Source organism: Dipodomys ordii, unplaced genomic scaffold (genome assembly GCF_000151885.1).
Source record: "Dipodomys ordii isolate 6190 unplaced genomic scaffold, Dord_2.0 Scaffold150, whole genome shotgun sequence".
In the NCBI taxonomy this organism is placed as follows: domain Eukaryota; kingdom Metazoa; phylum Chordata; class Mammalia; order Rodentia; family Heteromyidae; genus Dipodomys; species Dipodomys ordii.
Window position 1 is genome coordinate 4,346,414 of NW_012267366.1, and position 27,982 is coordinate 4,374,395.

Sequence of the window (27,982 nt, forward strand, 5' to 3'; positions counted from 1 at the left end):
ATTACTGTGTTCTATTTTGTAAAAATAAATCTTAGACCACGTTCAAAAAGAGGTGATTAGTGCTTTATTAAATTGGCAAATAGTTAACAAACAGACCTGCCTTATTAAAGGCTGATACTCAGAAAATATGCATGTAGCTCTAAATATGATAGCAAGATAAAATTTCACCCTGTGAATCAACATTGTCATTTTTATCAATTCCATTTTTATTTTTCATTACTTGGTCATATACAAGGTGATATATGCATTATTCAAAAAGAATTCATTTCCAATTACTGCTAGGCCATGTTGTGGCTATTCAACCCTGGAATACAATTTCCTTAGTCTTATAAATGATTAAATCAATAAAAACACCACATAGCTATACTTACTGCATTTTCAAAAATATTTTAGTTGGCATCTTATGATTCAGAGCAGTTTGCAGGTATAATTATCTTATTACTCTCAAGCACATTAAAATTTCTTATGAAAGAAACTATCTTAGGGTGTTCAGTAGTGGCATAGAAACAAGTGTTATTCTCAGAGAGGGGTGAGCCGCTCGTCCTCTGTCAAGAAGACATCATTAATGTGCCCTCCCTTTGTGTCCAGAGGATCGCAAGGGATGCCATTTTCAATTGTGATTGTGTTTTCACACTTATCTTCTGTATCATCCACTTCAGATGGTCCTTTGTTCTTCCTAAAAACATATAAAGAGTGATTGGGATCTAGAAGAAGGCAATATAGCTGAGTATGGTCGTTTGCACAAACATGGAGAACAGAACCACAAGAGTAATCAATGATGTTGCACATTTTCAAATACATTTTAAGGACTATAAACAGCTGATGAGGTGAAAAGATACTATCAATGATATACACATATTGCTTAGGCTAAGTGATCACATGTATGCATATATATATGTGAATGCATATACGAGTATACACATGCATATATAACATATGAAAAAAATCACTTGAAGGAATTGAGGAAAATATATGGTACTTTGATGAATTTTTTAAAATTAGCCTTAGGAGCCAGGTGCTGGTGGCTCATGCCTGTAATCCTAGCTACTCAGGAGGCTGAGATCTGAAAATCACTGTTTGAAGCCAGCCTGGGCAGGAAAGTCCGTGAGACTCTTATCTCCAATTAGCTACCAAAAAACCCTGAAAATTGTAAAGTGCTAGTCTTGAACACAAAAGCTCAGGGACAGTGCCTAGGCCCATGACTGACAAAAAAGGAAATTAGTTCTAGGAGAACCTCACTAACATCAAAGTTTAAACAGTAATAAATTCCTTTTATAGGATTAGACAAATTAATAGCACACAAGTGTCAAGTGAAAATCAATTGAAATATCAAAAAGCAAATTCACATAACTGAGTTCTGAGGATCTCAGTTCCAAGCCAGTGTGGGCAGGAAAGTCCATGAAAATCTTATCTCCAATTAACCAGCAAAATGGCAGAAGCAGAGAGCTGTGGTTTAAGTGGTAGAGAGCTAGCCTTGAGTTCAAAATCCCAGGGAATTGCCTAGGCCCTGAGTTCAAGCCCCAGGACCAGCAATAGATGAAGCATGGTGGCGGGATGCGGGGGTGGGGTGGGAGAGAGAAAGATAGTAAACATCAATAGGTACCAGCATGGAAGGTCAAAATTAAGTACTATTAAAAAAAAAGGAAAATATAAACTTATAAATTACCATTAAAAAGTCTAGCTTAAACTCCTCTAAAATTGTTCTTTATTGGTCTTGAATAATGATTTTCCATAACAATGAATAGATATTAAGCTCTCAATTCTTACGCTGAATTTTGTGTATAGAAGCATGAAAATATATTGACTGGAGTACTATGAAGTCAGTAGCAATGTAATAGTATTCTTAGAAATTATGGATTATCTGTTTATTTGCCACTTTCTTTAGTAAAAGATGATTTTATGGTGTTAGAAAATTTTGTGGTGTAGAAAAATGACAGAAAGCTAGATATGTGCAAATCAATGTAAGGAATTTTATCTCTCCCTCCCCAGCCACAAAGGAAAAATAATCCATCAGACATCTCAATGAATGGGAAAGAAGGAACATATGATCAGATGAAGAGAAGGTCTTCTTCATTAGAATAATTTTCCAGCCAAAAAGAATCCGAGAGAAATCACTATAGGAACTTATCAAACTGGGCTGAACCAGTGGTAAATCAGCCGTGTGTGTGTGTGTATGTGTGTGTGTGTGTCTGTGTGTGTGTGTGTGTGTGTGTGTGTGTGTATAGTGACCTTAGATCCACTTGTTCAGCATCTTGGCATTATTGGACCTCATAAACTACAATGTCAGTAACTTGCTAGCTGGTAGACATGATAAGAAGCTCAAAGGTTATCTAACAGTAATATAGCACTTTGTCACATTCTACAGTGTGTGCAGCAGTAAACTGATTCACTGTCTCTGTGTTGCTCTTACTAAGAATAATAAAACCTTAACTGTCTTTCTGGATCATTCTGATCTGATGTTCTGCTAAACACATGTGTTATTTTTCTTGAAAAGTCACATTGAATGTTAATAACTTCTATCACTTCTGCAATGCTGAGTGGCTCAGACAGGGAATGAAAAAACTGTGCCTAAACTCCTCCTGTGTTGTCATAAATATAGAATAATATGAGTAGTTAGCACCTTATGCCTAAAAGCAGATATAGTATTTCTATCTCTCTTCGAACAAAATAGAGCCAAAGAGCCCCAAAACAGCCAAGCAATAAAAGACAAATACAATTTTTAAATAAGGAATAATTTTCTAACCATAGTATGGAATGTAAGTTATTTTACATCTGTCATGTTAATAGCAATGAGAATGAAAATAATTAGTATTTATTTCATGCAAAAACTCACTGTAGGGGTTTGGTATACATTATCTCATATATTCTCACTGCAATATTATGCAGATTTTATTGTTTTCCTCCTTTTCAGATGAAGAAAGTTTCAAGTATGTATAACAAACTATCTTTCAGAATAAACCAAGATTGGTGAAAGAAACTGACGTAGAATTCTATTTCAGTTTTCCCAGGCACGATCTAAACACACTTAACACTGGTTCCTATTGGGTATATATATTCTAAACACAACAAAGGAAAATAACTAGCTATGATTTTTTAAATTTGTCTTTTCAAATTAATTTACTTTATTGTTATTATAGAGGTGATGTACAGAGGGATTACAATTATATGAGTCAGGTAATGAGTATATTTCCTTTCCTACAGTGTCTTCCTTTCCTTTACCTTCTCCTAGTCGCTCTCTCCTGTCTCCACCTAAGAGTTGTATAGTTCACTTTCATCAGTGTGAACTCCACTGCTGCACTTTTCACCCTTTTTTCTCAAGTTCTGCAACCTCCCCCCAATCCCTCTGAAGATGTACTCTTGAATACACCATACATAAGATAAAGAAGACAGACTCATCAAAACTAAAAAAGAAAGACAGATAAAGAGAAAGAAAGAGAGAGAGGAAAGAAAGAAAGAAAGAAAGAAAGAAAGAAAGAAAGAAAGAAAGAAAGAAAGGAAGGAAGGAAGGAAGGAAGGAAGGAAAAAAAGAAGTCTCTTGTTTCTATATCTTGGAGTTCATTTCAGTACGTGTATTATTTTACATAAATATGAAGAGGCACTTAGGCATTGCCCCTTATTTCTCTCCTAAGAGAATACTCTTGGTCTCACTATGAGTATCTAGAATCCTGTATAATCCATCATATCCCAGTGCATTTAGATGTAATTTCTGCATATCACAGAGAACATGCACCATTTGTCTCTCTGAGCTTGGTTTATCTCAACATGATTTGTTCTTGGTCCATCCATTTCCCTGAAATGACATTATTTTATTTTTTCTAATGGCTATGTAAAACTCCATTGTGTATATGCACCACATTTTTTGATCCAATCATCTATTGTGGGGCATCTAGGCTGTTTCCATATCTTGGCTATTGTGAATAGTGTGACAATGAAAATGGGTTTGTGGGCATTTCTAATACAATTTATTTAATTTTCATAAGAATGTGAAGTTTGAATGTATGAATGTATTGACTGAGCCCTTGTATACTTGTTTGAAAAGCAAGAGTTATTAGAAATACAAATGCACTTCCATTTACTATCGCTTTTAGAGGAAAAGAAATGTATCTAGAAACCAACCATGCAAATTTACTACTGATTGCTCAGCTATGAACATTACCCAGGGTTCTATGTCCTAAGTCCTTGACCCGGCTTTGTTACCAACTAGAAGATTATAATCTACTTGTAAGCAAGTACTAGTCATATCATCTGTCTTTATCTCTTCCATGATATATACTACATCTCCTATCACAGAATGAATAATCAATAAAGAAATAAAATATTTTTACCTCTCTGTGCTTTGACTTCTGTGGGGTTGGATTTAGATAACTGGTGAGGTTCCTTCCTAAGACCCAGTGGTGACCTTAGACCTAAAAAAAGTCTAAGTTTATGATACTTTATTTATATACTAGATTCTTAAATGATGTACATGTAAATGTGAAAGTGTGCTGTGTCCTGTGCTGTCATATACCATGAAATACCAAGTTCTATAAAATAATCACTTTATAATTGTAACATAATGCTACTAACTTATATTGATAAAGCATTTTCTGGTATATAATGAATGTGCATATATACTCTAACTCTTGTCTTCATGTCATTATAACCATCTAAGAAAAAATACTATCAATTTTCATATGTGACCTGCTTAAGGTCATTCAGTTGAATAAATTCCAGTGCTTGAAGCCAAAATAAGGGGTCTCGATCAAATGCTCTATTAAAACCTTCATTACATCATGAACTTTATCACCTCATTATCACAATAACCATCACTATCATCAGTATCATTATTACCATAAAGCGGAGATGATAACTAATATGCCTACTTCTGGACAAGGGCTAGACAAAGACCTAGCATACACATCATTTTGAAGTATATGCAGGTGATCATGGTTGCTTTCCTACCTGTCCAGCTTCCTCACTGTTGCCCAAGACTAAAATGAAAAAAAAATCATTTTCCAAGTCTTTTCCTTCAACTAATACAAACTGCTATTCCACAAACTGCTATTCTGAATTAGATATTACCTGAGACCTCAAATTACTTCACAAAAATATGATCATTGTCGTGATGTGTTAACTAGTATAGACTTTCAAAAGCTGTCAAGCATTCAGAATTTTTCATACTTGATAGGAAACTGAAAAATACTAAATATCAGAGAAAATTTTTAGAGAGCTGGTTACCAACTTTATCACTATTATAGTGGTCAGTAAAGTGAATAAGATAATTTGCAATTAAGACACATTTTTACTCAGCATATTAGTGATATCAAAACAGACACATGGACTAATGGAACTGAGTAACAAGAAAAAAATAAATCCACAAATTTATTCAACAAAGATACTGAGAACACATAGTGGAAAAAGAATAGTGTATTCAATGAACAGTGTTGGGAAAACTGGACATTCAAATGCAGAAAAATGAAATACTGTCATAATCTCATATCAAATACAAAGACCAATTCAAAAAGCTACAATTACTAGAAGAAAACATGGCAAGCTCCATGACATTGGCTTGGGCAATAGGTTTTTCAATATGACCTTAAAAGTACACGTAATAAAAGCAAAAATAGATATATGGTATTATTAAACTAGAAAGTTTATATTCGAAAAAGAAGTTAATCAGGTAAAAGAACACCACATAGAGTAGAAGAACATATTTGCAAATCATACAGCAGGAAAGCATGTAACCCAATGAAAAATAGGTAAATAATATGAATAAACAATATTTAAAAGAAGACATACACATGACCAACAAATGCATGAAAAAGTTAAGGTAAATCAGAAAATGCAAATCAAAATGTCAGTGAAATATCAACCTCACACATGTTAGAATAACTATTATCAAAAAAGAGGAAAGAGAGCCAGGATGTGGAGAAAAGGGAACACTTGCCCATTGTTGGTGATATGTAGATTAGTATATCCATTATGAAAAACAGTACAGAAGTTCCTCAAAAGATTATCATATGATTCAGCAGTCCCACTTCTGAGAATGTATCAGAAATTGAAATCAGTATGCTTGCTGAAGAGATCACTCATTTCAGTGTTATTTACAATAGCCAAAGTATGAAATCAACTAATAGTCCATCAATTTGATAAAAAGAGAGAATAGAGTATATAAATACATACTCAGTCTTTTAGAAAGAAAACCATGTCAGTACACTAAAAAAAGAAAAAGAAAAAATGGCAGGAGAAAAAAAACAGCCTTTGTTGGGAAGGTATATATCAGCTGAAGGCAGAAGGGGAAATAAAGAAGATGAAACAGAACAATGAAACCTATTGAAATTGTCTTAAGAAAGAGAGAGAATAAGCAAGAGTGCTAGAGAGGGGATAATGTTGATGAGATATATTGTATGTATACATGGAAATGCCACAATGAAACTCCCCCTTTACAGCTAATGTACACTGATAAAAAAAAAAGTCTCTTTTAAAACACTGACAGGGCCAGGCACCAGTGGCTCATACCTGTAATCCTAGCTACTCAGGAGGATGGGATCTGAGGATCACAGTTCAAAGCCAGCCCAGGAAGGAAAGTGCATAGAATTCTTATCTCCAATTAACTACCAAAAAAAGCTAGAAGTGGGGCTCAAGTGGTAGAGTGCTAGCCTTGAGTAAAACAGCTCCAGGACAGAGCCCAAGCCCTGAGTTCATGCCCCAGACCCTGCACCAAAAATGAAAAGAAAAGAGAGAGAGAGAGAGAGAGAGAGAGAGCAAGAAAAAGAAAGGATGGACTGAATTGACTGACTGTACGATATCAAAATTTCATTCTTGTTTAGTTATTTAGGTGACCAAGATTTATTGATACCTATAACAAATTATAAATGAAAAATTTATGAATTTCTAATGAAATTTTCACTTTTTTTAAAAAAGGAAGAACACTGTGTCACTTGCAACATGTATGAACCTGGAAGATGTTATGATAAACAAAGATGCAAAAAGCAAACGACCACATGATCTCACACACAGAATCTAAAAGTCACACTCCTAGGTGCAGAGGCTGGTGAGTAGTGAGTAATGACAGGAAGACTAGAAGGTATGATCAAAAGGTAAAAAGTTTCAGTTACACAGGATGAGTAAATTTAAGAAACCTACTGTCCAGCATGGTGACTATAGTTAATAATAGTGTATTGTATATTTCCAAGTTGCTAAGACAGATCTTAATTGTTCTCACCACAAAAAAGTATGTGAGGTCATGGATATGTAAATTAGCTTTATTTCATAACACATATATATAAACATCACCTGTACACTGTAAAATATATTATTTGTCGATTATATTTTAATAAAATAGGTGTTTACTAACTAATAAACTAACTAATAATGAGTCAGTGAATGGAAGACTATTCTGAAATATGTTGGCAATATTTGTATAGGAAAAAGGTCCTTTCACAGCTCCCTTTAATCACAATGGGTAAGTTGATTTTTAATAATAACTGCTGCTTATTTAACAACACAGACTTTGGTACTTCATGTATATCTATGTCACAATCCTCACAAAAGCTCTCTGAGAATTATCTCCCTACTGCTGATGAGAAAATTGAGACCCATAAAAATTAAGTAAATAGTAAAGCTGGAACTTGAGTTTACATAGTTTGAACTCCAGTCTAAACTTTCCACTGAGTGGCTCTTGACAAAACTTACAGAATTGTTAATGTTTTGCTTCTAACAACTTCAGAGATGACTCTGGAACTCTTCTCCATAGAAAAAAATAGGAACTTAAATGATCCTGTGGTCTCTCCGGGGCTACTAAGTTTAAGATTTGTAATTTGCAAACTATGTTCTCATTATTACCTAATATATGTATTGAGGTGTTAAACATTTATTTAGTTGTCTTCCTCAAGACTGAAGGCAGTAAAGACAACACCAGTCTTGGAGCTGGGAAGGTGGCTCAGTGGTAGAGCTCTTGCCTTGCATGCCTGAGGCCCTGGGTTCGATTCCCCAGCACCACATAAGCAAAAAGAAAAAAAAGCCGGAAGTGGCGCTGTGGCTCCAGTGGTAGAGTGCTAGCCTTGAGCTGAAGAGCTGAGGGACAGCACCCAAGCCCAGAGTTCAGGCCCCACAACCGGACCCAAAAAAAAAAAAAAGACAACACCAGTCTTTTCCATAGTTAGGGTTTCATCCTCACTTTAAACTGCACTCCTCATCTTTCAAGCAATATTTCGCCCAAGAGAAACTAACCATCAATTGTATCAAACTTAAACTTAGAACAAATACTATAACACATCTCTAGGAGATTATCATAATTGTCCTGACTATATTTGCTAATTATTGATATGTTCCAGGTTTACACAAGAGATTTGTCCATCTGTTTTCCTAGTCTGCACATGAGATGAGTTTGTAAAGACAGTGTTGTAACAACAGTCTCACTTCTCCCAGGTAACAGATTATGATGCTACACACCCAACTATTATATTACTGCAGAATCTGTTCAGAAAGAGAGAGCTTATCCCATCAGAAACTAGGTGAAAGACCAGCAAATGGCAAGATTATAAAATACTAGTTACAGGTAACACTTATTGGACATTCACTGAGTGCCAGGTACCACTCTAAACATCCTACTGTATGAATTCTTTTATCCTATCAAGTTAATCATTTCTAGTACACCTCACTGTTGTTCTAGAGAAGTTATCTGTCTTTGTACATACATTTAATGATAAATTATCCAACTTGACTCTAGTACCACAAACCATATTCTTCCAGACTGAGTTTCCCTGAGTCATTGCTTGTGCTTCTGTGAAACTACTGTCATTTGGATAGTATTGCCACCAAGGGTGAACTTGGCCTATCGAAAAAGTATGCTTAGTTTTGTATATACACCTTACAAAATGACAACATGGATAATGAAAATCAAATCTGCATATGAAACATTCATAACGCAATAAATAATGACTACTGGACTCTGAAACAAAAAAGAAACATAAACAATCATAAGAGATAGTTTAAAATGACCAAATTTTCAAGTTTAAGGCATCTCCTTCCTTAGAGGAAAATTCTTTCCTTTTCCCAAGTCATGCAAAAATAAGCAAATGCTCCTTAAATCATGCCCCTAAATATCTTACCTTCTACGTTGCCGAATCCCTGATAAAACCAGTAGTGTAGTAGCTACTATGACAATGCAAAATACCACACCAAATACAATAATCCAGATGGGCACAGGTGGGTCTGTAGGTGGTGCCAGAGTGGAAGGAATTTTTAAAAATTCTAAAGTATGGTCATCCAAAAAGAATGCATTGTTGATCCGGTTCCTATTCATTCTAAAAATATAAGGATAATTAAAAACAAATGAAATAAGACAGAAAGAAACATCTGAAACAAAGTACATATCTGTCCTTCCATAATTATAAATATCCTTATAAAAAGCATCCTCCTAGCAGAAGACTTCGAGTTGACTAGAAAGCTGGCTGAGAGCAAGGATGCTGCGGTTTTTTTTAGCAAGTCACAATGCTGGCTGCCAGAGGATGCCCATCTATGCTCTGCTGTTCTCCATTGATGAAAATATCCTAGAAGTAAGCCAAAGTCCTGAACTTTGAGCTCTTTCCATAGGTTTCATTCCTGAGAGGTGGAATCTACATTAGCAGGGCAGAACTCCATTTAAGGCAGTTTAGAAATACTAATAAATAGTCCCACAAAATAAAATATACCTAAAAAGTGGGCAAAGAAAAGTGGAAACAGAAAAGAAAATATGATTCAAGAGTGGCAAAAAATCCAACAAGTTGACTTTTTTCTGCATTAACTCAACGAACATTTGCCAACAACTAATCAAGTATCAGATAAAGTGCTAGGTGCAGTCAAATAAGAATTCTCAGGAGTGTACAGTCTAGAAGAGTAGCAGATTAGTAAATTCACAACCCTGGTGGAGCACAAAATATTCAGTGCAAATATGGGCACAGTGGGAACACGGGAGAAGGTGAAAAACTTAGAAGTCAGGGTTGCTTTCCTGTGGAAAATATTTTTAACTGTATTTTGAAAGACAAGTAGGAATTCTTTAACTATAAGTACTTAGTATAAGAATGAAGTCATGGTAAAGTATTACTTGTTCAGGGAACTGTGAATGGTTTCCTAGGACTAAAATCAATGAAGGCCTGGGAGCTCAAAGGTCTGGAAAAAAATATAATGTAAACGTATTACTTTTCCTGGGGAAAATCTGCATTGTAAGTGGTGGTGGCAGTTAGGAATGGATTGGTAGCAAAGATTTATTTAATGAAAAAAAGGTAAATTACATGATATAACTAGATATTTTATGGCCTTTACTGAATTCACACAATGATTCATCTACCATTAGAGCAGCTCTGAAAAGTAGGAATATATTATGAGCCTTGTGTGAGTGAAAATTTCCTAGGAGTTGCACTTATAAAATGAAAAAACAAATAAGAAAAAGCAATGTTAATAATGTTTCATTGTTCAATATAGCCAAGAAAATATAATTGCACCACAGAGTATTGACTTGGTGACTCTTATCTCCAATTAACTACAAAAATAAAAAGCCAGACGTGGAGCTGCAGCTCAAGTTTTGAGCAAAAAACTCCAGGAACAGCATCTGATTTCAAGCCCCAGCACAGACATCAAAATAAGTTATTGTTGTTCATCAGGGGTAGTGGCTCACACTTGTAATCCTAGCTACTCAAAATGTAGAGATCTGAGGATCACAGTTCAAAGCCAGCCCAGGCAGCAAAGACTCTGAGACTCATCTCTAATCACAAAAAAAAAGCAACCTGTTGTAAATGGAGGTCTAGCTCAAGCTGTAGAGTGCTAGCCTTGAGCAAAAAAGCTCAGGGACGGTGCCCAGGCCCTGAGTTCCTGCCCTGGGACTAGCACATACATACACAGAAAGTTACTGGTATTAATGGTGTATTATTCATTTATATTTTCATTATAAAGAAACTATGTTGCTTGCAGAAAAATGGATGTAACTCGAGAACATGTTGTACAACATAAGCCAAACTCTAAAAGTCAAATTTTGACATTTCACTCATTTGTGGAGTGTTGACCTAAAATGACAACAACGATGATGATGATGATGACCATCATCATCATCATCATCATCATCATCATCATCATGGTAACTGGACATAAACATAAAAGGGGTACTTGTCTGGATAGCCAATAGGAGGGAGAAGAAGGAACAGGACATTGAGGGTGAAGAGGATCAAAATACATTACATATGGGCTGGGAAGGTGGCTCAGTGGTAGAGTGCTTGCCTTGCATGCCTGAGGCCCTGGGTTCGATTCCTCAGCACCACATAAACAAAAAGAAAAAGCAGGAAGTGGCGCTGTGGCTCAAGTGGTAGAGAGCTGGCCTTGAGCTGAAGAGCTGAGGGACAGCGCCCAGGTCCAGAGTTCAGGCCCCACGACCAGACCCAAAAAAAAAAATACATTACATATATGTATGTGGAGATAGCATGATAAAACCCACAAATACTGTTTAGAGGTTGGGGAATTAAGAAAATACAATGTGGGATAAAAATTTATATAGTACACTATATGCATTTATGGAATTATCACAATGAAATTTCTTTGTACTATTAATGCACACTAACAAAAAAGAAAAACAATACTGGTGTTAATATTAAGTGGTCTAAATGCATTTGTATTATGCAAATAATAGGTGGAATTCATATTATTTAATCCAACCACACAGATTCTTTAGCTATGAAATTCCTATTACCCACCTTCTGGATAATACATCCTTTTTCTATTTTTCCTTCTTTGTATTTTTTATTTATTTTCCTCCAGTCCCAATGAACTCTATTCATTTCTAATATAAGCTCTCATTCTATTGTTCTCCCCCATACCCCTCCCATCCTTATCTTCAAGTTACACAGTTCAATTTTTAATAATGTACATTGAATATAATGACTGCATTTGCTCACCATTCCCTCCTCTACTCATCCCCCCATCCTCCAAACATGTTTCTACTTTTATTATTATTCATTTTAATAAGGATAAATTATTATTTTTACCATAGTTTTAAAAGTATCATTTTAAGGTAAACACCTCATTGACTGGAAAAGACAAATCTTTAGAGACTCAAGAAACAAAGTTTTTTTTTTTGGTTTTAAGATAAAACCCAAGGAGTTTTAATTCTCAAAACTTCTAACATTTACTAACTTGAAAATTACTTTCAGTAGCTCTGAGATAGGCATACAATAATAATTCATATGTTACAGATGATGAGATGAAGGCAAAAAGAGAGTAGTTAACTTTTCTGTATTCACATAGTTCACAATGGGAAAGCCAAAAAGTCCATTCAATCTTCTTGTCAAAAGAGGATAATAGTAAATATTCTTAACTCATATGTAAACCAGAGTTTACCAATGACAGCATAGTTTGACATCTGGGACCAAACAATTTTTTGTCTGAACTGCTGTCCTGTGCATAGTAGGATACTTAGCAACAATCCTAACTTTTGCCTACTAAATGTTAGTAGTAAATCCAGTCCCTCATCCTTTTTGACAAGAAAATGTATCCCAATATTGCCAGTTCTCTAACAGAAACTAACTAGGTAGGAGAGATTGATTGGAATACATTGCAAACATGTGGAAATGTAACAATAAAATCTCCCTCTATACACCTAATGTAAGCTAATAAAAATGAAATTAACTGGCTAGAATTTTTGACATTTTAATCAATAAATGATGTGGGGGGAAAGAGTAGGGACTCTCCCTATTTATGAAAAGAGTTGAGTTCATCAGCAAATTAACTGACCAGCAGAACGCATGTTTAGAGGTGATTACCTTATGGCAGATTGGACTTCAACTGCAGGAAGAGTATGGTTTTTTGAAGGATCTGTAACCACAAACCAGAATGACACTCTCTGGGTTACATTGCAAAGAAGGACATGGGAAATTCTGCAGGAGATGGAAAGAAAATATACATTTAGAATTGTCACTGCAAATGACATTAAACTGTTCTCTCTGTTGTAATTATCATCTTATGAAGCCTTTACATGTAAAAAGTCATTTCTACCATTTTTTAGTTAAGATAAAATTAGTTGGAGGTTCTCATTGTTTCAAAATCACATACTTGAAGATCATTCCTTAAATAAGGGATCTGCTGAGGGGTAAAAATGGAATAAGCAGTGGAGAGCAGTAGAAATCTCCATCAGCTAGTGGTTGACACTCTTACTACTTCCTCAATATTTGGTCTGTCTCTGAACAACAGAAACCTGTGATGGGTCCTCACAAGTGTACTAGTGTTCTATGCTGGTTAAGAAACAGAATGCATAGCCTCTCGATGCAGTACTTGCTCTGTCTCTCCCACCACAGTTTTGGGAATATCACAAGACAGCTATGTCTTCTATATGCATTTTTGAGGAAAAAGTTCTCAAGATCAAGTTCTTCTACATTGCCTTGAACAGATCTCCAAATTGAAGAGCTATAATCAATTCAGGAACCCTTGAGCAATGTATTTTGTATTTATATGTGTTAACTACAAATTGGAAATGTGACTCATTCTATTCTACATAGATCAGTTACAAAGGCAGAAATGACATCAGTTGTCAAGAAAAGCATGATCCAACGAATGCTGGAAATTATGAGGGACTATGAAAAACAAAAATGCCAGTGCTAAACATAAATCCTAGTTGGCTTATCATTTTTAAACAGCTAAATTATTTTTTTTCCGTCATCATGGGGCTTGAACTCTGGGCTTGGGCGCTATACCTCAGCTCTTCAGATCAAGGCGAGCGCTCTACCACTTGAGCTACAGGGCTACTTCTGGTTTTCTAGTGGTTTACTGGAGATAAGAGTCTCATGGACTTCCCTGACCGGGCTGGCTTTGAACCGTGATCCTCAGATCTCAGCCTTCTGAATAGCTAGGATTACAGGGGTGAGCCACCAGCGCCCGGGTTTAAATTATTTTTTTAAATGGCATTAACATCCATCTCACAAGAATGAAACACATCAATCACATTAACTGAAAAGAGTAGCAATTTGTTCTTTGTAAGTATATTAAGCTCATCTTTACAATCATGAAGAAGCACCCTTTGTCAATGGCTCCTCATTTTTTTTCTCCCTTTCAGCATGTGATACAAAAGCAGAGGCAAGTGCCAGACCCAACAGCCAGAAGCTAAGAGTATGGAGTCAGCAATGATAAAGGAAGAAGCGGGAACTGCCTTTGTGATGAGGATAAAAAGGATTAGGATGAGATACCCTGGCTGTGACTGCACAAAGTGGTGGGAGTAGGGAGGCCTAGCCTTGTGTGCATGCCCAGAGTATATGCCTTGACAGTCTCTTGTCGCCTGCCCCACTCACTTTGTCTTCCAAAGCAGGAACGCATGCCCAGACAGTACCCCTCTCAGGTACCACACATATTTTGTCTTCCTAACTTGATTTTCCCAGTGTGATGCTTAGAAACCCACCCCCACACGTCACGTGCCCCAAGCTCTTTGTTTAACTCGTTGCACATGCTCAGTGTGCCTATCTGCCTGCACTACACCTCCCCCCCCACTTCCTTTGCCCTCAGCCTTGTTACATGCCCTACGCAGTATGTCTTCCTAGCCCGGTGCGCATGCCCAGTATGCAAGTCTGGCCGCCCCCAAGATGTCATGTGACACATGCACAGGACTTCCCAACCCTGTGCGCATGCCTAGCCCCACCCCGTGACATGCGCCCCTTAGGTTTTTGTGGGGGTTTTTTTGGTCCTTCAAGCCAGTGCGCATGCCCCACTCGCTGACTAACGATTGCTTATAGGTTGCTGGTCGCTTTTCTGCTCCACAGTCCACCGGCGTCGGAACGAGATCTGCACTCTAGTCTCCGGACTCCCTGGCTCAGCGCAGTCATGGGCAGCTATGTAAGCAAATACCCGAGCCCACAAAAGGATGCTGTGCAGCTCTGGGCCTGCAAGACTTACTCTCGGAAGCCTAGAAATGGCTTTCTCAGAACTTTCTGGGCTGCCTTCCAGGCCACCTACCTGGGCAAGTACCTGATCCGCTACCTGAGCATGTACAAGGCCTTGCTGTGGCCCTCAGCCCCAAAGCCCAACTCTGTGAGGCCCAGTCGTGCCCGCCGCGGAGAACTCACCAGCTACTACAGGGCTACAGGCAAGACCGACATGCGGCCTTTTGGCCAGAAGCTCCGCTCGGTGAGGCGTGGCCTTACCCGCCGCCATGAGCTCACCAGCCACCGCCCGGCTACACGCAAGGCCACAGTGCAGCCCTTCAGGAAGCGCCGCTCTGAGCGGAACAAGTGCAAACGCCACAACGCGATCATGAACGGCTCCATGAACGTTTACTTGGAGAAGACTATACGGAGGGCCACCTTGCAGCACTTCATCCAGAAGAAACACTTTGCAAGGTCCATGATTGCCCCCCAGTATACGGAGCCCAAAGTGAGCAAGCAGATTGTGCTGCCTAGCCCTCAGCACAACAGAGGCCCAAGGATGCTCGCCACGCCTGCTCCAAGCCGCTTTCCTCGCAAGCTGTCTCTGTGGCTCCCAGTGAGGCCCGACTATCCTGGTGGCGAATACAACCATTACCTGAAGCACAGGATTTGGTCCCCTCCAGTTTCTTCACGGGATTCGGAGCTTGGGAAGAGGCCCTGTCTGCATTCCTGGAAGTCTAGGGTGACACCCCAGCAGCCCTCCGCACAAGGAGAGACCAGAGGGCTGGGTCAGAGAGGCCCAATGGAACAGGGCCAAAGCAAGTTGTGCAGTCCTGTCTGGTCTAAGGTTCTGCTCCTCCAGAGTTCTGCATCTCAACCACGTGCCTTCATTCGTGACACCAGTAAATCTGTGGCCCGACCTCTCCACCTCAGGCTGGGGCCACTGAACCAAAGCATCGGCTCCATCAAGATGAAGAGACAGAAGTGCGTCTTTGCCACACCCTGTCTCCTCTGCTCCTCATCTGATGCAGCCTTCCCTCAGCCTGCCCAGCCTGCTTGGAAAACTGCTACGGGGGCATACACCAGCCCAGCATGAGGTGTCAGAGCCTCCACTGGAGAATTGGGAGGAGATGCTATGCTGTCTGCCAGCCACCAAGCCTCCTGACCGTCCCAGCAGCCCATTGGGACCGTTTGCCCCGGAGCATATCCACCCTGCTGGTCCCTTGGCTCCTCAGAGGCAGGGCCCTGCCTCCTGAAGCCACAGCCTTTGCACCCCACTTACCCCTGCTCTACCCCCACAGAAGTCAGAGACTTCCCATCCCTTCAGTTGATAAGTCTGCCACTCCCAGATCACCCCTCCTTACCCTGCTGAGCCCACACTTAAGAGACTTGCCAGGCCTCTCCCCTGCCAACCCAGACTTAGATAGGTGGGCTCCCCGCAAAGAGCTGTTTGTGTAGTTAAATATTTGGTTCTGTTCTGTATAATAAAGACAAGAAGTTTGTTCTTCTAGAAATTGCCTAGTCTTTTTTGTTGTTGTTGTTATGTTCTCTGCTATATACTCGGGTGATTTCACATGTACATATAGTTTTAATCTTAATTTTTATTGTTATAAAGGTGATGTACAGAAGGGTTACTGTTTCATAAGTCAAGTAATGAGTACATTTCTTTTTGTCACTCCTTCCTTCACTCTTTCCCAGGTTTCCCTCCCGTCTCCACCCACAAGCCGTGTACTTCATTTTCAACAATGTCTGGTGAGTACCACTGATGTATTTGTTTACCCCTTGCCCCTCCAATTCTATGCCTATCATTACCCCCCCACCCACATACAGACAGATAATCAAACAAGACCAAAAATACGGTTCCATTCCATTTCGATAAATAGTATTTTATATGATCATAGGCACAGAGGCATTACTTGAGTTCCTCCCCTGAGAGAATACTCCTTGGGGCTCACAGTGTGTGAATACGTAGAGTCTTGGTGTATTTTAGGTCTAGCTTCTCCATGAGAGAAAACATATACCATTTGTCTCTCTGAGCTTGGCTTGCCTCACTTAACATGATTTGTTCTAGGTCCATACATTTCCCTGCAAATGACTTAATATTAGGCATCCTAATGGCTATGTAAAATTCCATTGTGCATAGTTACCATGTATTTTTTTGATCCACTCATCCATTGTAGGGCATTTGGTGTGTTTCCATAACTTGGTTATTGTGAATAGTGTGGCAGTGAACATAGATGGCTTTATGGTAGTGTCTTTATGGTAGCCTGGGCTGTGATATTTTGGGTAGATGCCCAAGAGTTATATGGCTGGCTTATAGGGAAGATCTGTATCAGGGTTCTTTATTATGTTGTTGTGTTTTTCGGTTCCAGTCCTATGATTTGAACTCAGGGCCTGGGTACTGTCCCTAAGGTTTTGTGCTTAAGGCTAGTAATCTTCCACTTTGAGCTACAGCTCCATTTCCATCTTTTTAGTAATTAATTGGAGATAAGAGTCTCACAGACTTTCCTCCTGTGCTGGCTTTGAACTGTGATCCTTAGATCTCAGCCTTCTGAGTAGCTGGCATTACAGGAGTGAGGTTTTTTTTTTGAAGAACCTCCCTACTTAAGTGACTTGCATATCTTTGTCTTCCCATCATTTCTGAATCTGACTACCTATTTGTCCTCTCATAACATTTCTTATTTAGAACAAAACAGAACATAGAGTTCCATATTTAAAAAATAAATAGAGGCCTGGAAGAATGTGGCTTAGTGGTGGAGTGCTTGCCTAGCATGCATGAAGCCCTTGGTTTGATTTCTCAGTAACACATAAACAGAAAAAGCCAGGTGTGGTCCTGTGCCTGAAGTGGTAGAGTGCTAGCCTTAAGCAAATGAAGCTCAGGGATGTTCCCAGGCCCTGAGTTCAAGCCCCAGGACTGGCAAAAAATAAATAAATAGAGAGGCTGGGCACCAGTGGCTTACACCTGTAATTCTAGCTACTCTGGAGACTGAGATCTGAGGACAGCAGTTCAAACCAGCCCAGGAAGGAAAGACCATGAGACTTTTATCTCCAAGTAACCACCAGAAAACCAGAAGTGATGCTGTGGCTCAGAATGTTAGAGTTGCTAGCCTTGAGCGAAAAAGCTTAGGGACAGCATCCAGGCCCTGAGTTCAAACTCCATGTCCAAAAAAGAAATCTAATAAAAATAAAATTAATTTGGAGATATAATCACTCTCTGTAGAATCCATTAAGAAACCACCCTTAAATGGTCCTGATGCAGTCCCATTGAAATGAGAATGGCCTGAAGCATATAAACCTCTAGGGAACACTGAGGACTGGGTTTTGAAACAATGAGAGTCTACTCAGACATTTTAAACAATAGACATCAGGCTATCATAGTTAAATATTGTATACTTGGACCATGACACTGAATTTTAAAAAGTGCCTTTTTATTTTTTTTTTCAGTACTGGTGTTTGAACTCAGGGGTTTACATTTATTTACTGAACTTCTAGAACTTTTTTGTACTTCCTTTTTTTGAGATAGAATCTCACTGCCCAGTATATACCTGGGATTTGACCCACTTATTGTAGGCTTCCTGTTATAGGTTGGGTGACAGGCAGGTACCAACCATACCTTACTTCTTTCTGTTGAAATGGAGTCTTTTGAACTTTTCTGCCTAGGTGGGCCTGAAACTATGATCCCATATCAGTCTCCTACATAGCTGGGATACCAGGCACATAGCACTAATATTCTTTCTATTAGAGACTATACACCATAGCTCAATGTTGCCCTTCATATCTGTAATCCCAGCATTCAGGAGGCTGAGGCAGGAGGATAAAAGAGTTAAAGGAGAGAGAGCCTGAGTTGAAGAATCAGATCTTGTTTGAAAATTCTAAAGGAATTGGGTATAGCTCACTGAAAGAGTACTTCTCTACCTAGGGCAAATCCTGAATTCCATTCCCAGCAATGGGGAAACAAAACTCTATGACTTTTCCACCTGGCACTCTTGGTATGAGGGACAGATCATTCTTTGTAGTTGGAGACTGCCCTAGGAAGTAGAAGGTGTTAGCAACTTACCTGACCTCTGATCAATGTGTGCTAGGAGCATACTCAAAGTTGTGACCATCAGCAGTGGCTCCAGGTATTGCCAAGTAATCACTGAATCAGGAGGTCAAAATTCACACTGGGAGAGAACCACTAAGCAGCACTGACCTCTACTGGCAAGAAACAGTCAAGCTAGGTCTTTTTGTTATGTATGATTATAATACATAACAAAGGTATAGATATGAACAAAATAAAGTTGTATATAGATGCTTAGTTGGTTTTACTAGGGCTGTAAGCTCTGCAATCTATTCCCACCCCTGCCTTGAGGGAAAGAATGATACAGCTCTCTCTGTAGGCCCCCACTCAAAAGCCCCCCCCCTCTCTCTCACTCTCTCTCTCTTCCTCTCCCTCTCCCTCTCTCTCTCCCTCTCTCCCTCTTTTTGTTGGTCGTGGGGCCTGAACTCTGGGCCTGGGCACTGTTCCTCAGCTCTTCAGCTCAAGGCTAGTGCTTTACCACCACTTGAGCCACAGTGCCACTTCCAGCTTTTTTCTTTTTGCTTATGTGGTGCTGAGGAATTGAACCCAGGGTCTCATACATGCAAGGTAAGCACTGTACCACTGAGCCACCTTCCCAACCCCAGAGCCTCTCTTTATCTTCTAGGGAGTTCTGGCTTTTCTTCCACTGGTAACACTAAAGAAACCTGGTCATCTCTCCAGAAAGTCCTACATGTTTGTGACTCAGTACTCTCCTTAGAAGTCATGTTTGCTCTCTTGGCCAATGGAGGGTGTGCTACAAGTATTTGTCAAATACAAAGCAGCATCCTGAGTAGACTATGAGCTCTATGAGATTGCTGGTGACCCAACTTCACTGCTAGAAGTAAGGACTGTGTTAAAGGTGAGATGGAAGAAAAGTGTTCATCATTTTAAATATGTTTGTCTGGCTTCTTGGAAAATATGGACTTCTGCTTTGGTTTTTAATGCTTTTGTAAGAGGCTTTGTTTTGGAAATAATTCCTATTATCTGGTCTTACTAATTAGGAAATGTGAAAATGTTTAAAGGGAGTAATTTTAAAGTTTCAAATTGGCAACAAAATTAAAACCTAAATAATATCAAATGCTGGTAAGATGACAGAATTGGGATCTAGGAAGTATTATGGGAATCAATAGGCACAGTCACTCCAGAGAAGTATTTGGACATATTTTCTAGAGAGCCAGAAACACACACACACACACACACACACACACACACACACACACACACACACACACACACACACACACACACACACACACACACAGGCTGACAAAGATGTTCCTTGCAGCCCTTTACATCACAACAGAGAAAAAGAACAACTTAAATGTCCACTAATATAAAAATGTATAAAGTAAATCAAATGCATAGTAATAAGAAAATACTACTCCACAGATTAGACAAAAAAATCACCCAAGTTTCTTAGGCTTAGCATAATCAGGCCAGATAATTTTATGTTGTGGAAGATAGAACAATGCACAGCAGTCCTAGCTTGTGCATATAACAATGCACAATGGTCCTGGCTTGTGTATTGTAGGATATTTAGCAGCAAACATGGCCTGTATTCACCAGATACTGTTAGTAGAGTCTCCAGTTATAACAATTAAACACGTCTCCATTTTGGGGAATATGGCTTAGTGGTAGAGTGCTTGCCTAGCATGTACGAATCCCAGGAATTGATTCCTCATTACCACATAAACAGAAAAAGCTGGAAGTGGTGCTCTGGCTCAAGTGGTAGACTGCTAGACTTGAGCAAAAGAAGCTCAGGGACAGTGCCCAGGCCTTGAGTTCAAGCCCCAGGACTGGCAAAAAAAATGTCTCCAGACATACAAATATCTCCCACAGGATAAAATAATCACTTGGACTGGCTCAAGCATGTAATCCTAGCTACTTGGGAAGCAGAAACTAGGTGATCACAGTTCAAGACCAGTGTGGGCTTTTTAAAATAAAATTCAAGAGACTCTGTCCCAACCAGTGGCTATAGTAGTAACAAATGCCTGTCATCCCAAGCTAAAGGAGGAGCACATGGTGGGGTACAAGAGCATATGCCTGTTATCCTAGCAATAAAGGGAAGCACAAATAGGAAGATTTCAGTCTAGGTCAGTATGAGTATAAAGACTCTATCTCAAAAATAACACAAAAAGTTGCTAGCAGAGTAGCTCAACTGGTAGAGTACCTGCCTAGTAAGCATGAGATCCTAAGTTCAAACTCTAGTACCACCAGAGGGGAAAAAAATCATCCCTAAGTGGAAATCACTGAACTACAACTACATATTTTCAATAAAAAGATAAATCTTAAAATAAACCACCAGCTGAAAAAAGATAGGATGTGGAATATTATATGCATTATATAAAATGAATGAAAAAAGATAGGATGTGGAATATTATATGCATTATATAAAATGAATGAAAAATAGCATTTCTTATAGGTATGTGTGTGCTGGTACCAGGGATTGAACTCAGGACCTCAAGCTCTCACTTAGCTTTTTTCCATTCATGTCTAGTATTCTACCACTTGAACCATGCCTTCAGTTGTTTTCTTTACAGGCTGAATAGAGATAAAGTCTCCCAGACTTTTCTGCTCAGGCTCTTTGAACTTTGATTCACAGATGTCTGCCTCCTGAATAACTAGGATCACAGGCATGAGCCACCAGCACCCAGCATTTCTATCATAATAGAGAAGGCCAAAATCCATGTATAAGGTCATCTAGATACTTGGTTTGTGTGTTCTTTCCATCTCAAGCCTCTTTATAGATTGTTCAAATGTGAATTTCATAGACTCTCTATTAAAGATTCAGAGAATACAACCATGAACAAAGCAGTCTTTTCCCGTGGAATTTGCTTCTAAGTGTCTAAAAGCAGATGATAAACAAGTAAATAAATAAATGCATGCACTTGGAGGGTGCTATACACAGTGGACGAACACAGAAAATTCCTTCAACACATTTGTGGCCCCCAATACTTTCCTCTGTTTCCATCACCATGGACATTAAAAAGCAAAGTAAAAGCCCAGAATTTACAAGATGCCAGAATTCAGACATATCTTTGTGCCCTATTTGAGTACAGGCCCAAGACGTGGGGAGAACAAAGGGCTTCAGATGTCATATGGCTTATTCAAAGTCTTTGTCAAGAACTTCATGGTATCTGACCAAAGAGCATTCTTTTTTATTTTATCACTGGCTGATCATCAGGAACATACCACACTGTTCATCCACCTACAAGAATTCTCTTGGGCCCTAGGACATTAAGGAATCAAAGCACACCAATTGACTTCCTTCTAATTATAGACTATGTACAACTAGTGTGACTTATCCCTGACCTTCCAAATAATTTTCCCCAAGATTTGCACAAAACATATTTTGATGTGATAAACTGCAATGCTATTAGCACAATTAAAATTCTACATTTCCAATATGTTTAGTATAGATAGATCTGATTATTTTTACAAAACATATTCAAGTGATTGCTTAGAGCAAATCACTACTAAGAAGTATAAATATTCCTTCCTACTCCTGTATAGGAAGCCCTAGTCTAATGCTAATTCTCTAAGAATTGGCTCCACTGCCATTTCTCATCAATGGATGCCAATGGCATCCAAAGGGTCATAAGAATCTGGCTCTTGTTTCTAAGATCAGGACTAAATACTGGAAGCTGGGCTGCTGTTTTACAAGCACAAGACCATTAATCCCCTTACCTTACTATGGATACAAGAGCACACATTGTTCCTTTTTAAATCACAAGACTTCTCTTTGAATAATTAAACAGAGACAAAAATCTATTACATGTTCTACCCTTTCTAGCTTAGAAAGAGAAAACCATATTTGAGATATCCTTTTACCTGTCTTGCTCAAAATGGTAAATTACCTAAAAGCCAAAATTGGAGTAACTTAAGTATGTAATATTTCCAGTTTTCCTGGGGAATAATAAACTTTGAACTTAGATCATAACTTAGAAACTGCTTACAATATTTTGAGATTTCTGTGCCACTGTTTTTAGCAACCTGCCAAAAATATGTTTTAAATAGTGAAACATATCTAGACACCATCTTCAACCAAACTCCCAATAAAATCACTAGTAACTCACTATAATGACACCAGAGCATAGATTAATTTTTCATATATTTTTCACTTTGCTTCATAAAAGGACCTCAGCAAACATCAATAAAAATAATTTCTTACAGTTTGCAAAATAATCTTTGAAAGAATTCCCTTGTTCTAGTCACATTATACCCCTTTTTTTATGTCCACTATAGCCAAGTTCATGAGAGTAGGACCAGGAATGTGTGGACCTAGTTTATCCATCATTTTAATTAAGTGCCTAGAAAACAGCATGCTTTCAATAATAGTTAATTCTGCAGAGCTGACTGTGTAGCTTAGAATGAACAAAGATGGTTATGTTCACCCACACCATTGCCTTTGGCTGCCCTGACAGCTCTCTCTGCCTTACCGTAATCCTGATGGCATCTGGAACATGTGGTGGAACCTGCCTGTCACTTCCGGCCACTACATCATCCAGGCCAGTCAAATACACTGCCCTCCTCCCTCCAACATGCATCTGTTCTGCCCAAATGGATACTGAGTGGCAGTCCTTTGCCCTCTGTCCTGTATGCCTACCCTCCCCCATGTTCATTCTCCCCCATTTATAGGCGGGAGAAGGAGTTGGGGTTCAGACAGATAAGAAAGGCCCAGCCTTGCTTTGGCCAGAGTCTTCTGTGGTTCCCACTTGCTTTTCCACTTTCATCTGCCACCCAGATGCTTTGCATTCAGAGTGTTCCTGTGGAACCTTTGGAGACCCCTCCAGGTACCTCTAGCCTGTATCATCTTCCATGCTCCCTAGGCTCTGCCTCCAGCAGTACAGCTCCAACCTTGCTCTACTACCCAGCTTGTCCTGTGCTTAGTTCTCAGCCCAGGAAGTGGCACTGTAGCTCAAGTGGTAGAGTACTAGCCTTGAGCTGAAGAGCTAAGGGGCAGCACCCAGGCCCAGAGTTCAAGCCCCATAACCGACAAAAAAAAAAAGACTTAGTTCTCAGCCCAACAGGCAGCAATTCCATCCAGTCACCTTTGAAAGATTCCTCTTGATCTTTTGAATCATGTGACTATTTTACTTTAAAATACTAAAATAGACGTGAATGTATATGCAAATACATATATCATGTTTATTCTGCTTCTTTAACATCTACTCTTTATACTTCATAATCACAGCCCATGCATCAGATATTGTAAGGTTGAGAGAAGCTGATTACTATTATCTTCTTCACTGAGTCATTACAGTACTCAGACTAAAGAATAAGACAGATAGAAGATCAAAATAGAAGGCTAAGTTGGAGAATATGACATTAATGAACATAAAGTTTTTCTTTCTAACTTCAATATATCCTGAAATGAAATGTTTATCCATCCTGTCTCATGGTGAGTTGATCTGAGGCAGGTAGCATGATGTACTAGAGCAACAAATGATACGGCACCTACTGATCTAAATGCTCCTTCTATGGAAATAATAAAGTATTGCCTGAAAGGTATGCGTGCCCATCAGAACATGTGTTCTAGTTCAATACTGAACTAGAGAATAGCACTAAGAATGCCTGGTAGAGTGGGGAGGGCAAGCTAATTCCCAAAGAGAAAGGGACCCAAACCAAGATTTTCCTTCCAGCATAACAATCAGACACGCCATTTCCTTCTTAAGGAGAGGCATCAGGTAGAAGTGAAAGGACACCAGCAGTATTGCCCTCACCACAAACAGAAAGGGAAAGAAGCACCACAAACAGAGAATATCCCTCCAGAAGACTAGAACAAAATGTAAAACTATTAGAGGTAATGATTGCTTTTAGAAAAATTAGCATGGTACTATGATAGATGCTAATGTAAAAAGAATAACCTATATATATTCAGGTATTTTTTTCCTAAATGAATGTAGGATTCTTTAGTATCTATCTCTCTGCAAGAAATATTATATTTATATAATAGACTATAGAAATCTCAGCTACAATCTTATTGGTAAGTTATCTCTATATTACATGTTGAACAAAGAACATTGTTGGAACATGATATAATCTGTAAGGGCAGCTAAATTACAAATTATTTTTTTTAATTTCTTAAAATTTTGGTTAAGAAATTATTTTAAGTTTAAGGTCTGAAATAGTGAACAGTCTCAAGTAATATTGCAAGTAGTTGGATTTTTTTTTTTACTTACTCTGTTTTTTCTCTTTTGGGAACTTTTCTCATGGAGAAAGCCACCATTGCTTTGAAGAGATATTCTTCGTTTGTATCCCATACATACTGGAAGAGAAGGAAATAGAGAATGTAAAGGCATGGTTTTTTTTAAAAAAAACAAACAAACAATCCATTAGGTGGTTTATTAGATCGTTCTCCCTCTCCTTCATTCTCATTCCCTCCCTCCCTCCCAGCCATCCTCTTTCCATTTCTCTCTCCTCCCTCTTTTCTTCTCCTCTTTCTCCTTGTCCCTCTTACTATTTGTTATTAACCCACATCTTTCTCAAACACTGAAAACTGGAGAACATGATAATTCACATCCCTTAAGGTCCAGTGTAGGGTTTCTTGAACATTTTAACTGAACCACTTTCATACCAAATTTGGGGTATTTCTTATTGTATTACTTTCCTTAGAAGCTTCAGTGGAATTAGCCAGTCACCAAATTGGGCATCATGACCATATACGTTCCCTTCTATCCCTTTCTTTTTTCTGTTCCCTCATAAACTAGCTCTCCCTCCCAGATTCCTTTCCTTTAACATATAAAAAAATTATTTCTTAATTTTCATAGCTGGAAAATATTAAGGTATGACTATATTATAGGCTGAATTAGATCCTCCTCCCCACACAAAATCATGTTGAAGTTAAAAACTGAAATTCCTCAAATTGTAACCATATTCAAAGATAGAATCTTTGAAGAAATAATCGAATTTAAAATGTAGTTATTAGGCTCTTGTCCAATAAGACTAATATTATTAGAAGAGGAATTCTGAATGCAGACTCATACAGAGGGAAGACAATGTGAAAACATAAGGGGAAGTGGCCATTTCTAAGTCTAGTTGCATATATTTACCTAGCAGTTCATATTCCATGGTTCTATATTCCCTCATTTCAATACTACGTGTGCCAAGACACTAAATGCCCCTGCTCACCTTGCTTTTTATCCCACACTTTAGACAAGTTAGTAAAGCATAACTAGAGAAGTCACACCACAGGGCTTGTTAATTTAATTCTGAATTTATAATGACTTACTTCAAAACCGCCTGTGAATCCCTTTGGTTTCTCCATCATCTCTGTCTCATGAGTCATATGACTATTTCAAACTTCCCACAGGCATCTAAATCACCATGCTTTCCCTCACACCTCACTATCACTATATTTTCTTGTTTCTTCAGTTATGGATACAGTTCAAGTCATAAATTTAAATCTCCCTGTCCTCCTGATACCAAGATATCAAACTTCCTCCATAGACACTCATCTGTTTACCTGCTAGAGGTGTTTGTTTCTTTCCTGCCAATGGTTAATCTTTCTACCTCTATTAGGAAACATCTCCTCTGTCCTTCTCAGAATCTAAACAATATCTGTTTCTCCTCTCTATTTTGTATATTCAAATCTACCTGAAGATTGTCCACTCCCCCAGTCCTAGGGCTTGAACACAGTGTCTGGGCACTGTCCCTCGGCCTCTTTGTGCTCAGGATTAGCGCTCTACCACTTCAGCCACAGTGTCATTTCTGGCTTTTTCTGAGTCGTTTATTGGAGATAAGTCTCATGTACTTTTCTGCCTGGGCTGGCTTCAAACCACAGTCCTTAGATCTCAGCGTCCTGAATAGCTAGGATTGCAGACGTGAGCCACCTGCACCTGGTTTGTCCACTCACTTTTAACTGCGCTCAAATTTTTCCTATTCAAACAACAGCAAAAATATGCCAGGCACTGTTGGCTCACACCTGTAATCCTAGTTACTCAGGAGGCTGAGATCTGAGAAATGTGGTTCAAAGCCAGCCCAAGTACAAAAATCCCTCAGACTCGTATCTCCAATAAAATACCTAAAAAATAAACAACAACAAAAAAAAAACCCAAAAAGCTGGAAGTGGAACTGTGGCTCAAGTGGTAGAGGGCTAGCCTTGAACAAAACAACTCAGAGACAGTGCCCAGGCCCTGAGGACTGACACACAAAAAAAGATAAATATTAAATAAATAAATAAATACTCAACTTCTTTCCATCCCTTCCTAGCCAAAACTCTTAACGGAAATGTTCACACTTCTATTTTTACATGTATTATCACCCATTTGTTTTAAATTCCCTCTAGTATATGCCTTCCAACTCAATATTAAGATTACTGTACAGAGCAGCCCATTATTACATTCAATACAGTGTGGTTAGCAAAGAAAAATTAAAGTGAAAACGTAGGTGCCACTTACTGCTTTATCTCCAAGAGCTGTTCGGATACTAAGTCTCACTTTAAAGGCATTTTCTGCATCTGCCAGAAAGAAATAAAGGAAGCAGCCAGTAACAAAATCTATCAAAACACAGTTTGAAAAATTCTATTTATTGCAACTCAAATCAACAGAATGGAGAAAGTTCATTAAATTGCCCCCAAATACTTCTGCAAGTTTGATGAAAATCATTAGATGATTTCAATATTTCTCTAAAACTTATGAGTCATGGGTTCAATTTTCAAGGCACAACCTGCCTGCAGATTTAGGAAAGTATAAAGTTTGTTCAGTCAGTGTCTCATCAATCATTTAGAAAAATCAAGTTTTAAGTTTCAAGGTAACATACCCGGTTGACAGAGTTCAGCCTGAATAGCATTCACCAAGAAAAAGAGAAGCCACAACATTCTTTCAGAGTTGAAAACAGGAGACAAACGCAGGGAAAAAATTCCACCTTCCACTTAAAGCTGCCTTAGCCATTCTGTGACCCGGATTAGAATATCAGAGAAATCAGCCAGCTACCATCTAAAATGTTTAATAATTAACATCCATCACTCAGGTTAGGGCTTCCATATAAGCGGACCATCTCCAGTCCATTCTTTACAAAAATGTGTTTGGAAAACAGATTAGTTGTTTTTTAACAAACGCTACCTGAAAAG

The 27,982-nt window shown here is 38.6% G+C and overlaps 1 protein-coding gene across 1 annotated transcript; it reads right to left on the reverse strand.

Annotated features, from left to right (window-relative positions):
- Window positions 1-41: 41 nt before the first annotated feature.
- On the reverse strand, window positions 42-27,982 carry Tmem27 (transmembrane protein 27). Its single transcript, XM_013032169.1, has 6 exons — window positions 27,673-27,982; window positions 27,312-27,370; window positions 25,095-25,180; window positions 12,768-12,881; window positions 9,093-9,287; window positions 42-676 (listed from the first exon to the last, which is right to left on the reverse strand). Exons 1-6 carry the CDS (start codon window positions 27,728-27,730, stop codon window positions 520-522), a joined length of 669 nt encoding a protein of 222 aa, XP_012887623.1. The 5' UTR covers window positions 27,731-27,982; the 3' UTR covers window positions 42-519.